This window comes from Bos grunniens, chromosome 16 (genome assembly GCF_055505025.1).
Source record: "Bos grunniens cultivar Pamir isolate PY7600 chromosome 16, Bosgru_T2T1.0, whole genome shotgun sequence".
NCBI lineage: Eukaryota > Metazoa > Chordata > Mammalia > Artiodactyla > Bovidae > Bos > Bos grunniens.
This window is the reverse complement of record NC_141180.1, coordinates 76511332-76526841: the sequence shown is the minus strand read 5'-3', so window position 1 is coordinate 76526841 and position 15510 is coordinate 76511332. Positions and strand designations below refer to the sequence as shown.

Genomic DNA, 15510 nt, shown 5'->3' with positions numbered 1-15510 from the left:
GCCACAACCAAGCCTTTTGAAAAAGTTATGTCCTCATGCCATATTGCATTTCTTACTAATAATTTATTTAGCAGGCTGTAAGTAGATTTTTCCCCTGTCTATTCCATCTGAATCTGTCTCTGTTACAATTATTGTTGGTTTCCATGTAGCCAAATCCACCACATTTTAAGTCTTTTAACCTGACTTATTAACTGAATTAGAAATATTCATTAGTGGAACTATTCCAATGTAATTTGATTACACTTTCCTTGAATAAACTGTATGGTAGACATGACAAGAAGCTTACATGAATAATTTATTTTAATAACTAAAAAATCTTTTTAAATATTAGAGCATTTGCAAATATTAAATCATTGTACAGATTCAGAGGTGTGAACAAACTTCAAACAGGTCATTGCTCTTAGATATATAGTTAGATAATGGTGGAATTGGATAAAGAACAATTTCAGGCTGATTCCCAGGAATTACTTTTAGTCAATTTATTATTCCTTGTTATTATATCATTTTCTTCTGTCCACAACTATGAAACATTCATTCGACATTTTTTTCCCCTAAATTCTCTGGGTCCTCGTTTCTTTCTGTCCACTTTGCCATCTATCCTTCTTCCGTCAGACACCTCAGTGTTGGAAGCTTCAGGACTCAGTCTTGAACTCTCTTCCATTTTCATTCTACATTATTTTCCAATCTGATGTCATCATTTACAGAGTGATAATCTCACATGTACATCTCCTGGCTAAACCCATGCATTCAACACTGTAGTTGATGTATCCAATGTTTATGGTCCATGGGCAGCACAACCAGTGTGTCAGCAGGACAAAGGAAGGATGGCAAAAGAAAGGAGAGTGAGTGGAACTGGATCTGCACCTGGGGCTGGGGAACTGAAGCAGGGACAGTGCTGCATGGGAGGGCAAATATTTGTGACAGAGGTGAAGCACTGAGGCTGTTGGAGAGTGAAGCAGCTTATCTGTGAGAGTCTGAATGGAATGAGGATCACACAAACAATCCTTGCCACAGCCATACATACCCCAGACAGGGATTCAAGTCCCCTAGAAAGTGCTGTAGCTTGGAGCTGGAACATAGAGACTGGAAAACAATCCCAGGGCAAGGTCTGCTGTCGACTGAAGGGAGATGGTGTGAGGGAACCTGATGGAGAACACTGCAGTGGAAAATGCTTATGAAGGAAAGCCAGCTAACCTGGAGGCAGGGTGATACTGCTGAGTTACACACAGATAATACAGCCATCTCTGCAGCCTCTCTCTCTGAACATAGCACCAGATAGCTGAAACAACCCAAGGAGGGTGGACCTATAAGGACCTGATGTGCAAAGCGACACAGAAGAACCCCAGCCAGGGTGATCTTTATGTCCCTGATGAGATAAACAACAGACAATGACCCCAAGTGGGGGGCCCTGTAAGCACCTGAAGGAGCCAAGCAATAGAGAAGGACCAGCCAAAGAGGGCCTCTGATGGCCAGATGCCAGAAGCTAGGAAAAGACTCTAATAGGACCATAGCTCCTGCAGCTGAGTCAGTTGTTTTCCCTGCATGCTTGGCACTGCCAGGGTTCCCATAATTCAAGCAGCTGTGTCACCTCCATGCTCAATCCTCACTGGAAAGAGCAGTCAGAAGCTAGAAAAATCCCTAATAGTCACATATCTCCTGACAATACCACCAGATATGTATCTGGCATTGCCAGGGTCCCCATTATCCAAACTCCTGTGTCACTCCCATGCTCAATCCCCACAAGGACAGAGCAACCAAAGGCTACAAAAAACCCTAAGGGCCTCATATTTCCTGCTGTCGTAGCCAGTGTCTCCCCTTAGTACCTGGTACTGCCAGGGCCCCTGCAATCCAAACAACTGCACCACCTCCACATTCGGTCCTCCTTGGGGCACACCCAAGTCCTCCCAGGGAGCCTCAGGAGCAAACTCCTGTAGACGAGTCACATGCACAGGTGGAGATGAAACCACAAGTGAAATCCAGAGGAAGGTGGCTAAGGAATAGAACCAAAACATTCCCACCAGTGGTACAAGCTGAAGATTGAATCCACATGATCAAGGAGGCAGACTTTGTATTTATGGAATATATAAATGATTACTAGGGTTCCTGAAAAGGAAAAAACACTAGCACTGGCAGATGTGGACATCAGGGCAAGAACGTGCAAGAGTAGGACCAGATTAGAGTCTGAGCTGCCCCCACAACAGGTAAGAGAGACCAGCCCAGAACTGGCGGACATCCTAGGGAGGTGAGGTGGACTGTGACTCACACTGAGGAAAAGGATGCTGACAGCTGATCCAAGAAAAATATTTATTATTCTTATATTTTAACTTATTCAGTAGTTGCTACTGGGTTTTTACCTTTTTTCCCCTCTCTGTTATTCTAGTTGTTGATTTTAATGCTACTATTAAATATATTTATGCTTTTGAGAAATTTTTAAAATCACACTTTTAATTCCCTTTGAATACTTCGTCTACATTGGTTTTTGTTGTTTTATGGACTTTTTCCTGTTTTTAATTTTCAAAGTTTTTTAAAAAATTTTTAGTATTTTCCACACATATTCTTTTGTTTGCTTTTCTTTTTTTTTTTCCTGTTGTAAGTTATTCTTTGATATATATAAACTTATTTATCTACGTCTATTGAAATTTTCTTTTCTGGTCTTTCTTTCTTTTCTTCCTTTTCTCATTATGTTTATTAATCTGTTTTGCTTTAGTTTCTTTATTCCCTAGTTGTCACATGGCTTTGGCTTTGGCTTTGTTTTCCAGTTTATGGTTTTAGTAAGTTTTGTTAATAACTAGTTCCTATAATTTTTGCTTTCATTTGCTCACTCAATCAATCTCTTCTACTTTCTTCTTCTTTTTTTTTTAACACTTTGTTTTTGGTTTTTTTTTTTTTTCCTGTGTGTACATGCATGTGTCTATATCCCATTATTTTTGTGAGTACTTTGCCTTATTTTGTATTTGCCATTTGTCTGGGGTTTGCATTTTGTTTCTTGTTTTACTGTGCTTATTTTAATCCCCATTAATGCCGTTACAAACCACCTGTGGTATCTCACTTCCCTGGCCAGAGATCAGGCCCAGAGCCTTTGAAGTGGGAGTGCTGACAAGACTCTAGACTGCCATAAAACTCCTAATCCCAGGGAGTATTTATTAGTGAGAACTCCCATAAAGGCCTCCACCTGTATACACCTGGCATCACCCAACTGCCAGCAGCACCCAGTGTAGGATGTCTCACCCAAAAAACAAACAAAATAAAAACACAAACCCAGTCATCAGCAAACAAGATTGCCACCTCATGAAGTCCTGCCCATTAGAGAGGAAAAAAAAAAAAACAAAAACACTTACTTCCTTTCACCAGAGCACAAACAAAAGTCACCCCCAAAAGCAGCCTAAACAAACCAGTGGCACAACCTTACACACCAAGGGCAGAAAACAATAGGAAGGAGGAATTCGACCTGAAAGCCCGAGAAAAGGAGACATCAAATGCAATAATGACAAAAAAAGAAAAAAAAAAGACAGAAAAGTATTGCTCCAATGAAGAAACAAATTAGAAGCACAAAAGACCAAAGGGGAAAAAAAGGGGGGTGGGGGTGGGGGGAGGGATATGCAAAATACCTGAAAAAGAATTCAAAGTAATGATAGGAAGGATGTTCCAAAACCTTGAAAAGAGAATGGATAAAATGCCAAGAAGCAATCAACAAATTAACACAATAACCAAGGATACAGAAAAAAAAAAAATGAATCAACAATGATGAATAACACCATTATGGAAATCAAAAGTTCTCTAGAAGGAAACAATAATAGATTAACTGAAGAAAAAAAATGAAACAGTAAGCTGGAAGATTAAATGGTGGAAGTAGTTGCTGATGAGCAGAATAAAGGAAAAAGAATGAAAAGAATTGAGGCGAGCTTTGGAGACCTCTGGGACAGTATTTAACTCACCAACATTTGAGTTATAGGGGTCCCAGAAGAAGAAGAGAAAAAGAAAGTCACTGAGAACATTTTTGAATATATTATAGTTGAAAACTTTTCCAGCATGAGAAAAGAAATATTCAATCAAGTTCAAGAAGCACAGAGACTCCAATACAGGATAAACCCAAGGAGAAACACGTCGAGACACATACCAATCAACAGAGATTAAACACAAAGAAAGAATATTAAAAGCAGTGAGGGAAAAGCAACAAGTAACACACAAGGGAAAAGCCATTCAATTAACAGCTGATCTTTCAACAGAAACTCTGCAGGTCAGAAAGGAACAGCAGGATATATTTAAAGTACTGAAAAGGAAAAATCTACAAGCAAGATTACTCTACCTGGCAAGGATTTCATTCAACATTGATGGAAAAGTTAAAATCTTTACAGACAAGCACAAGTTAAGAGAATTTAGTACCACCACACCAGCTTTACAACAAATATTAAAGAGACTTATAAGCATAAGACAAAGGCAAGACCTACAAGAAACACAAAATAATTAAGAAAATGCTAACTGGAACATATAGGATAATATATTATAATAGGAAAATGCTAATAGTAATATGTAAATAATTACTTTAAATGTAAATGGATTAAACTCTCCAACCAAAAGACACAGATTGGCTGAATGGATACAAAAACAAGACCCATATATATGTTGTCTACAAGAGACCCACTTCAGACTTAGAGACACATACAGACCGAAGTTAAAAGGATGGAAATACATATTCTGTGAACATGGAAATCAAAAGGAAGTTGAAGTGGCAATTCTCATTTCTGACAAAACAGACTTTAAAAAAAAAAAGAATATTATATGAAATAAAGAAGGGACATTATATAATCATCAAGAGATCAATCCAAGAAGAAGACATAATTCTATACATTTATGCACCCAACATAGAAGCACCTCAATGAATAAGGCAATAACACACATAAAAGGGGAAATTGACAGCAATAAAATAATGGTAAGGGATGTTAACAATGGACAGATCATAAAACAGAACATTAATAAAGAAACATAAACCATAAATGAAACATTAGACCAAATGGACCTAATTTATATCTTCAGAACTTTTCACCCAAATGCATAAGAATACACCTTCTTCTCAAGTGTGCATGGAACATTTTCCAGGATAGACCATACCTTGGGTCACAAATCAAACTTCAGTAAATTTTAAAAAATTGAAAACATATGAAGCATCTTTTCTGACCACAATACTATGAGAATAGATATCAAATAGATGGGAAATGGTAAAAACACAAATGCTTGGAGATTAAACAATATGCTTTTACAGAACAGACTTGTTCCTGAATAAATCAAAAGGGAAATCAATGAATTCTTGAAGCAAATGACAATGAAAACACAACTCAAAATCTATGGGATGCAGCAAAACAGTTCTAAAAGGGAAGTTTATAGGAAGAAACAGGGGAAACATCAAAGAGACAACCTAATTTACACCCAAAACAACTCGATGAAGAAGGGCAAAAAACAAACCCAAAGTTGGTAGAAGGAAAGAAATCCTAAAGATCAGAGCAGAAATAAATGAAAAAGAAAGGAAGGAAAAATAGTAAAGACTAATAAAACTAAAAGCTGCTTCTGTGAGAAGATAAACAAAATTGACAAACAATTAGGCAAACTCATCAGGAAAAATGGGAGAAGAATCAAATCAACAATATAAGGAATGAGAAAGGAGAGGTTACAACAGAAATACAGGAATACAAATGATCATAAGAATCTATTATGAGCAACTATATGCCAATAAAATGGACAACCTGAAAGAAATGGATGTATTCTGAGAAAAGTTCAATCTTCCAAGACTGAACCAGGAAGAAATAGAAATTATGAACAAGCCAATTACATGCACTGAAATTGAAAATGTGATTTAAAAAAAAGAAAGAAACTCTCAAAAAATTAAAGCACAGGGCCTGATGGTTTCACAGGTGAGTTCTCTCAAACATTTAGAAAAGAGCTAATAATATTCCTATAAAAATCTCTCAAAAAACTACAGAGGAATTAGCACCACCAAACTCATTCTATAAGGCCATCATCACCCTTATACCAAAACCAGACAAAGATAACACAAAAAAGAAAACTACAGGCCAATATCACTGATGAAAATAGATGGAAAAATCCTCAACAGAACACTAGCAAACAGAATTCAAAAATACATTAAAAAGATAGTACACCATGATACGGAGAAGGCAATGGCACCCCACTCCAATACTCTTGCCTGGAAAATCCCATGGATGGAGGAGCCTGGTGGGCTTCAGTTCATGGGGTCACTAAGAGTTGGACACGACTGAGTCACTTTCACTTTTCACTTTCATGCATTGGAGAAGGACATGGCAACCCACTTCAGTGTTCTTGCCTGGAGAACCCCAGGGATGAGGGAGCCTGGTGGGCTGCCATCTATGGGGTCACATAGAGCAGGACACGACTGAAGTGACTTAGCAGCAGCAGCAGCAGAATACCATGATAGCAACCATCAAGTTGGGTTTTTCCCAGGGATGCAAGCATTCTTCAGTATACACAAATCCATCAATATGATATACCATATTAACAAATTGCATGATAAATTCATATGGTAATCAAAATAAATACAGAAAAGAAGTTTCTGAAAAATTTCAACACCCATTTATGATAAATACTCTTCAAAAAATGAGCAAAGAGGGAAACTACCTCAACATAATAAAGGCCATATATGAGAAACCCAGAGCAGACATTATTCTCGATGGTGAAAAACTGAAAGCATACCCTCTAAGATCAGGAAAAGACAAGGGAGCCCACTGTCACCACTATTAGTCAGCATTGTTTGGAAGCCTTAGTTACAGCAGAGGAGAAAAAGAAATAAAAGGAATCCAGATTGGAAAAGAAGAAGCAAAACTCTCATTGTTTGCACACAGATGATACTGCACATAGAATACCCAAAAGATACTATCAGAAAATTATAAGAGGTAATCAGTGAATTTAGCAAAGTGACAAGATACAAAATTAATACAGAAAAATTACTTGAATCCCTATGTGCTAACAATGAAACATCAGAAAGAGAAATTAAGGTATCAATCCTATTTACCATTGCGACAAAAAGAATAAAATGCCTAGGAATAAACCTACTTAAGGAGAAATAAGAGCTGTATACAGAAAAGTATAAGACACTGAGGAAAGAAATCAAAGACAACATAAACAGATGGAGAGTTATTCCATTATCTGGGGCTGGAAGAATCAACATTGTGAAAATGACTGTGCTACTAAATATAATCTACAGATTCAATGCCATCTGTATCAAAGTACCAATGGTGATTTTCACAGAACTAGAACAAAAAGTCTCACAATTCATAGGGAAACATAAAAGACCTGAATAGCCAAAGCAATCTTGAGAAAGAAAAATAGAGCTAGAGGAATCAACCTTCCTGACTTTGAACTGACTACAAAGCTATAGTCATCCAGACATATGGTACTGGCAGAAAAATGGAAATATAGGCCAATGGAACAAGACAGAAAGCCCAGAAATAAACCCACACACCTATGGATAGCTAATGTTTGACAATAAGCAAGAATATACAATGGGGCAAAGAGAGTCTCTTCTATAAGTGCTGCTGGGGAAACTTGACAACTACATGGGAAAAAAAATGAAATTAGAGTACTTCCTAACACCATACACAAAGATAAACTCAAAGTGGATGGAAAACACAGGCAGAACACCTTATGTCATAAATCACGGCAAGATCCTCTATCACCCACCTCCTATAGTAGTCGAAAAAAAAAAAAAAGATAATCAAGTGGGACATAATTAAACTTAAAAGCTTATCCCCAGCAAAGGAAATTATTAATAAGGTGAAAACACAATGCTCAGAATGGGAAAAATAATATCAGCAAATGAAACAACTGACAAAGGATTAATTTCCAAAAGATGCAAACAGCTCATATAAATCAATACCAAAAAAAAAAAAGTCAAAAAGTGGGAAAAATACCTAAACAGACATATGTCCAAAGACCTACGGTGGCTAGTAAACACGTGAATAGATGCTCAACATCACTCATTGTTAGAGAAATTAAAATCAAAACTACAATGAGATATCACTTCATACCAGTCAGAATGGCCATCATCAAAAAGTCTACAAACAATAAATGCTGGAGAAGGTGTGGAGAAAAGGGCACCCTCTTGCATTGTTGGTGGGAATGTAAATTGATACAGCCACTATACAGAACAGTATGGAGAGTCCTTTCAAAACGAGGAATAAAACCACTGTATGACCCACTAATCCCACTCCTAGGTATATACCCTGAGGAAAACAAAATGGAAAAAGACACATGTACCCCAATGTTCACTGCAGTTCCATTTACAACAGCTCAGACATGGAAGCAACATAGATGTCTGTTGACAGGTGAATAGATAAAGAAGCTGTGCTACACATATACAATAGAATATCATTCAGCCATAAAAAGGAATGCACTTCAGTCAGTCCTAAAGAGGTGGATGAACATAGAGCTTAGTATACAGAGTGAAGTAAGTCTGAAAAAGAAAAACACATATCATATAGTAACACATATACATGGAATCTAGAAATATTGTACTGATAAACCTATTTGCACAGCAGCAATTAGAGACACAGATACTGAGAACAGACTTATGGACACCGCTGGCAGGGAGGAAGTAGAGGGTGGGATGTATGGAGAGGGTTAGCATGCAAACTTAAACTACCATATGTAAAATAGACTGTCAATGGGAATTTGCTGTATGACTCAGGGAACTCAAACCAGAGCTCAGTAACAACCAAGAAGGGTGGGATGGGCAGGGAGCTGGGAGGGACGTTCTTGTGGGAGGGGACATGGGTAAATCTATGGCTGATTCTTGTTGATGTTTGGTAGAAACCAACATAAGACTGTAAATTCTTCAATTCTAAATAAATAAATATAAAACAAACAACCACTCACCCCCGAAATTCCATATGCCAAGGGGCCCAGGAGGAGGCTCACTCATGCATGCATGAGGTAAAAGGCAGACAGATCTCTGTCTTGACTGTGATGCCTACAGTGGCTCATGAACCATCTCAATTCTCTCTCAGCTGCACTCCAGGAGTCCTGGAAAACCTATGTTAAAACTTCATGCATGGAGCTAATCCTTCTGTGAAAGTCCAGGTTTTCACAGGAAGACCTCTGTCTGCTTCATTCACACACCCTTCCACCCTGTGCCAGATCCCTGTGGTTACAACTGACTCAGAGGGAAGAGCAACTTTTGACAGACCACCAGTGAGCTTGCACAGAAATTTGGCTTAAATCTGTGACCCAGTAGAGGAACACAAGATTAAGATGTAGTGCTACTGTGGGGGAAGCAAATGACAGGCTGTCAGTACAAATTCTGGTGCACTAATGTATCCAGACAAGACATGAAGCACAGAAATTCTGACAAAACAGGAATGAGAATTGTCAGCAGGTGCCACTATAGAGACCTGAGATAGCTACAGAGTATCTAGCCAGGTTGAAGGAAGTTATCTCTCACCCAAAGGAGACTGGTACTTTAATTAGAAAAACAACACCACAAAACTTCAAGGAACATGAACCCAAAGTATCATGACACCAACATAGTATAAAAATCTTCAGTATTCACATCTGAAGATTGGAGATCTGTGATTTATCCAAGGAAAAATTTGAAATAGCTGTTTTAAATAACTCAGTGTGGTACAGAAAATGCAGTAAGAGAGTTGAACAAAAGCAGGAAAACATTAAACAAATGAACAATAAACAATGGACAAAATAGTTTAATAAAATGTACAAATCATAAAAAAAAAAACAGAAAATCTGGTGCTGAAGGATCCAAGAATGAAATGAAAAAATTCACTAAAGAGTATTACCCACAGAGTGAAAAAAGCAGAAGAATCTGTGAGATAGATGACATATCAAAGTTATCCTGTCAAAGGAGATTAAAATTAAAAAAGCAAAACCTTATAACAAAACAATGAAAAAGAACAAAGAAAGGCTACATGATCTATGCTACATTGTCAATAGAACCAATTTGCAAATTATTGAAGTTCCAGGAGGAGAAAAGGAGATGAGGCAGAAAGCATATTTAAGGAGTAATGTCTGAGAACTTCCCAAATGAAGGATGATATTTGAATATCTAAGTTCAGGAAGCTTACAGATGACCAAATCAAATCAACTTTAAAAATCCTCTACAACACACATTATAATAAAGTTGCAAAATCAAAGAAAAAATGAGAAGCCTTCAAGTAGCATGAGGAAAAAACAAACAAGCTAACAAAACAAAAATCTTGGAATTTACTACTTCAGTTCAGTTCAGTTCAGTCACTCAGTCGTGTCCGACTCTTTGCGACCCCATGAATCGCAGCACGCCAGGCCTCCCTGTCCATCACCAACACCCGGAGTTCACCCAAACCCACGTCCATTGAATCAGTGATGCCATCCAACCGTCTCATCCTCTGTCATCCCCTTCTCCTCCTGCCCTCGGTCTTTCCCAGCATCAGGGTCTTTTCAAATCTGTCAGCTCTTCGCATCAGGTTGCCAAAGCATTGAAGTTTTAGCTTCAACGTAAGTCCTTCCAATGAAAACCCAAGACTGATCTCCTTAAGGATAGACTGGTTGGATCTCCTTGCAGTCTAAGGGACTCTCAAGAGTCTTCTTCAACACAACAGCTCAAAAGCATCAATTGTTCAGTGCTCAGCTTTCTTTAAAGTACAACTCTCACATCCATACATGACCACTGGAAAAACCATAGCCTTGACTAGACGGACCTTTGTTGACAAAGTAATGTGTCTGTTTTAAATATTCTGTCTAGGTTGGTCATAACTTTCATTCTAAGGAGTAAGCATATTTTAATATCATGGCTGCAATCACCATCTGTAGTGATCTTGGAGCCCCCAAAAATAAAGTCAGCCACTGTTTCCACTGTTTCCCCATCTATTTGCCATGAGGCGATGGGATTAGATGCCATGATCTTCATTTTCTGAATGTTGAGCTTTAAGCCAACTTTTTCACCCTCCTCTTTCACTTTCATCAAGAGGCTCTTTGGTTCTTCACTTTCTGCCATAAGGGTGGTGGTGTCATCTGCATATCTGAGGTTATTGATATTTCTCCCGGCAATCTTGATTCCAGCTTGTGCTTCCTCCAGTCCAGCGTTTCTCATGATGTACTCTGCATATAAGTTAAATAAGCAGGGTCACAATATACAGCCTTGATGTACTCCTTTCCCTAAATGGAACAAGTCTGTTGTTCCATGTCCAGTTCTAACTGTTACTTCCTTACCTGGAATTTACTAAGGAGCCTTCATTTGGATCTAAGAATATTTCTCAGCAGAAACCTAGTGGGCCAGGAGAAAGTGGGATGATATATTCCAAGTGTTGAAAGACAAAACTGCCAAAGAAGAATATTTGAAAACATCATTCTGAAAAGAAAACAATATAAATACTTCATCTGACCAAAAAATACTGAGAAAATTGAACACAGCTAAACCTTTCTTGCGGAGAAGGCGATGGCACCCCACTCCAGTACTCTTGCCTGGAAAATCCCATGGACGGAGGAGCCTGGTGGGCTGCGGTCCATGGGGTCGCTAGGAGTAGGACACGACTGAGCGACTTCACTTTCACTTTTTGCTTTCATGCATTGGAGAAGGAAATGGCAACCCACTCCAGTGTTCTCGCCTGGAGAGTCCCGGGGACAGTGGAGCCGGGTGGGCTGCTGTCTCTGGGGTCGCACAGAGTCAGACACAACTCTAGTGACTTAGCAGCAGCAGCAGACCTTTCTTGAGGAGGGCATGGCAACCCACTCCAGTATTCTTGCCTGGAAAAGCCCATGGACAGAGAACCTGGTGGGCTGCCACCCATAGGGTCACAAAATATCAGACACGACTGAGGTAACTGAGCAGGCACACAGACCTTCCTTACTGAAACACAAAAAGGAATTATTCAAGATGAAGTAAAATAATGCTAATTAATTCCATGAAAATACATGGTACACTGGTAAATTTAAGTGCACATTCACATTCAGAACACTATAGTACTTTATATGGAATGTTAAACACTTAACTATTTAAGAGTTAAAGTGCAAGAATATAAAAGTAACTATAGCTACAATTATTTTTTAATTAAGTACACACTATAAAAAGAGAAAATCATGACATCAAAAAGATAAAATGGAGAAGGGAAAAAGGAAGGAGATTTAATATATGGTTGTATTCATATATTATCAGCATAAAACACTGCTCTCTCTGAATAATACTTTATGTAAATCTCATGGTAAACAAAGCAGGAATCCATACTAGATTCACAAATGGTAAAGAGAAGTTTATTAAATGCATACTACTATAACAAAAGTTGTAGTAGTATTGTTACAGTACTATAACAAAAATCATGAATTCACAAAGGCAAACAGTCAGAGGAAATGATTTAGGGAACTATAAAACATTCTGTTACAAAAGATAGTATTAATACATCCTTATCTATCAATAATTACACTAAATATAAAGGAATGCATGAGTGCATAGTAAGTAGCTACTCTTGTGTCTGACTCATTGAGACTCAGTGGACTGTAGCCCTCCAGGCTCCTCTGTCCATGGGATTTCCCAGGAAAGAATACTGGAGTGGGTTGCCATTTCCCTCTCCACTGTTGTCTTCTATCTCAATGAAGTTCTTAAGCAATTACTTTAAATTACTTATCAGACAAATAGTCCATATCCATTATTTGGGGACAGTAACTGAAAAACTATTGTGTTTCTCTCTAAACATTTTAGTCCTTTATTGTCTGTGTCCCTTGAAGTCTCAGGTTGCTGTTTAAAGAAGCAGTCACTCCCTCCTGTCTTTACAGACTGACTTGGGGAGGGAAGTACACTATCACCCTGATAGGGATTTTGAGACTTTTTCAGACCTTTTTTAAGGAGACACCTGTCTCATGTACTCAATTCCTCCTAGGAGAGAATTCTGAAGCTCCTATGCTTCTATCAACACAGCAAAGACAGTCTCTGTGCCGACAGTTTTCTGGGTGCTTCCTTGGGACAATGCCAAATGCTCACATTCATGTGCTTTCTCACAGACCCACAGGGACAGGTTGGCTTCTAGATGTCCCACGGGCCACCTGCAAAGGTTGGATGCCACCGTGGAGACCTACACAGGGACCTGGCCCTGGGGAGGGGGATGTGGATGAGATGAGGGGCCCAGGGGTGAGCAGGACCACAAGCATGGTGTCTGCAATGGTTTGGGGCTTCCTGGTGGGGTCTCCACGTGGTCAGTAGGACCTATGTCCCTTGAAGAATTCCAGCCCTGGATGCTGTGCTCCTGGCCTCTCCCCACCCCCAGCCATGCAGGTGACCCCAGTGTCCTGGATAAGGGGAGAGAGAAGTGCGCTGGAAGGTGAGGACACCACCCTTGCTCACATGCTCTTATTTTCCCCACAGGTAAAATCCTGTGCTGAGGGGTCTGTCATCTTTGTGCTCTAGGAGCATGCTGTCGTGTCTCTGTTAGACTCCTGGACCCCCACAAAGATCCTCTTATCCACAAATGATGGTCAAAGTCTGTGTTTATATCAGGAGAGACAGTGAGACTCCTGCCATCTTTCTAACCTCATTTTGTTATTACAGGTTTCTTCTTTGTGGATCTTTTCCTATTTTATTGAGCAGTGTCTATCAATAGGTACATGTATTTTGTTATATACTTATCAAGAAGTATCCATAGGTACACTCACAGATACTTGTAAACAATAAAATTAAATAGGTCCTTTGGGAAAACAAGAGGTTGATATAAACTTTTGGAGTGACTAATACAGCTGAGTCTTAGAAAATTATGAACATATTGGGATCTCAGCCCAGTTTACTCACTGACACGGATGCATCTGGGAGGAGGAGACCAGCCACTCTCTGTGCGGGTCATTGTGTTCTGATTATTTTGAAGACTGTAGCCATGATAGCAGCGAACCCTTACTGTTTCACCCTGTACAGCTTTTCTTTCACTACTTGGGGTATATCCATTTTCCAAATTATTGAAAATACATTCTCCTAAGGATCATAAAAATAATATGATAGAAAAAAACATAAATTTGTTAAAATAGAAACTTAAAGATTAACCTTTTAGAATTTAAATGTGAATGCACTAGTATTCAAATATAATATGTAACAATAAAATGAAAGCTACTACCACCTTTGTTACAAATGAAAATCAACATTCCATATTATTTTTCTTTAGTTTATGATTAAAGTATGTATAAATGATGCAGATATTGTTATAAAGTCTCTGCCTCACAGGATTTACATGAAGAGCCTCTAGTAAAGGGAAGATCTGTTTAGATTTTTTTTTTTTTCATAGAACACATCCCTTGGCCTTACTGTTGTTACACAACACTTAAATCTACTCACTTGTATACTTTTGTCTCTTCACTCTTTCAAATACTTATGCATATAAACTTAATAGGTTTACTTACTGAGGCATGGTTCTTCTGGAGACCATCCTTCTGCTGTGCAAGTCAGGTAATCCGAGGAATATTGTGAAGGAGGCACAAAATACTGATCACAGTTATAGAGAAACTATTGATTTACACGTGCTGGAAAGTGTCCTCTGTATGAATGATATAGCTGTCCATGTTTTATTACTGGATAATTACAATGTTTCCCTTGGAATAAAAAAAGTAGAAATAATGTTTTACCTCATTATACAATCAAATAAGAAATTAACATTACCTCTATGAATTACATTTTTGTTCAGTTAATTACACTCACTACATTATGGTTTCTAGGAAAAGAAAAGTTATAGAAAACTCAGATGATTGAAGTATGTAAAGAGGTCCTTGATATTGAAGGTCAAATTATGTCTTGTGAGTCATATCATATAAAATGTGTATGTAGATTCTCTTGGTATAAAACTATAGAGACTTAATAAATGATTTCTCCTTAAGTGCAGAAGTCCTAACCATGGTTGACTAAATTAGCATCTTAGTCAAGAGATGAAAGTACAGATTTTATCTTGTGGCTCATTTGACTTCTTTTTCTTTCATTTCCATTCTCATCAGAAACCAAAATCCTGACACTTCTTCTCAGACCAAGTCAATGTAGAAAGAAAACAGTGTTGTTGTTTTTTTTTTTTCCAATTAACATTCATGACTTTAATTTTCTGTTTATTGGAAATGTGACATATATAGAGAACCACACTAATTTTCATGGATCTAATCACACAAGAAAGTAACATTATTGTTTATCACTCAAACTAGATATTAGGCATCTTTTCCCTTGCTTGTCTAATTGGAGAAATGAACAATCAATAATTCTTAATTTCCAAATGGTTAAGATTAAGGGAAACCCTTGAATGCTTGTGTCTAATTTTAATTGGAGAATGATGCATTTTTCAGTATTTCTTACAAATATTTTAAATGAGGTATAACATAATTACAATTTGTTTTTAATATATATTTAGTAATTTTCACTTATATGCTTACTAAATTAATTATAAACGTTGAATCTTTGCATATCTTAATCCCTTTTAACAAAGACTTGTTAATTATACCCTTTCAAGGCCTATAGTCTTCATCTCTCATCACTAATAGATTACC

The 15510-nt window shown here is 37.9% G+C and overlaps 1 protein-coding gene across 1 annotated transcript in view; it reads right to left on the bottom strand.

Annotated features, from left to right (window-relative positions):
• The window catches only part of LOC147357044 (complement factor H-like), a 58710-nt gene extending 44750 nt beyond the window's left edge, over positions 1 to 13960 (bottom strand). The window contains 1 exon segment of the mRNA XM_086345594.1: positions 13790 to 13960. Coding sequence (XP_086201720.1) covers positions 13790 to 13841 — 52 coding nt within the window. The 5' untranslated portion in view covers positions 13842 to 13960.
• Positions 13961 to 15510: the final 1550 nt, after the last annotated feature.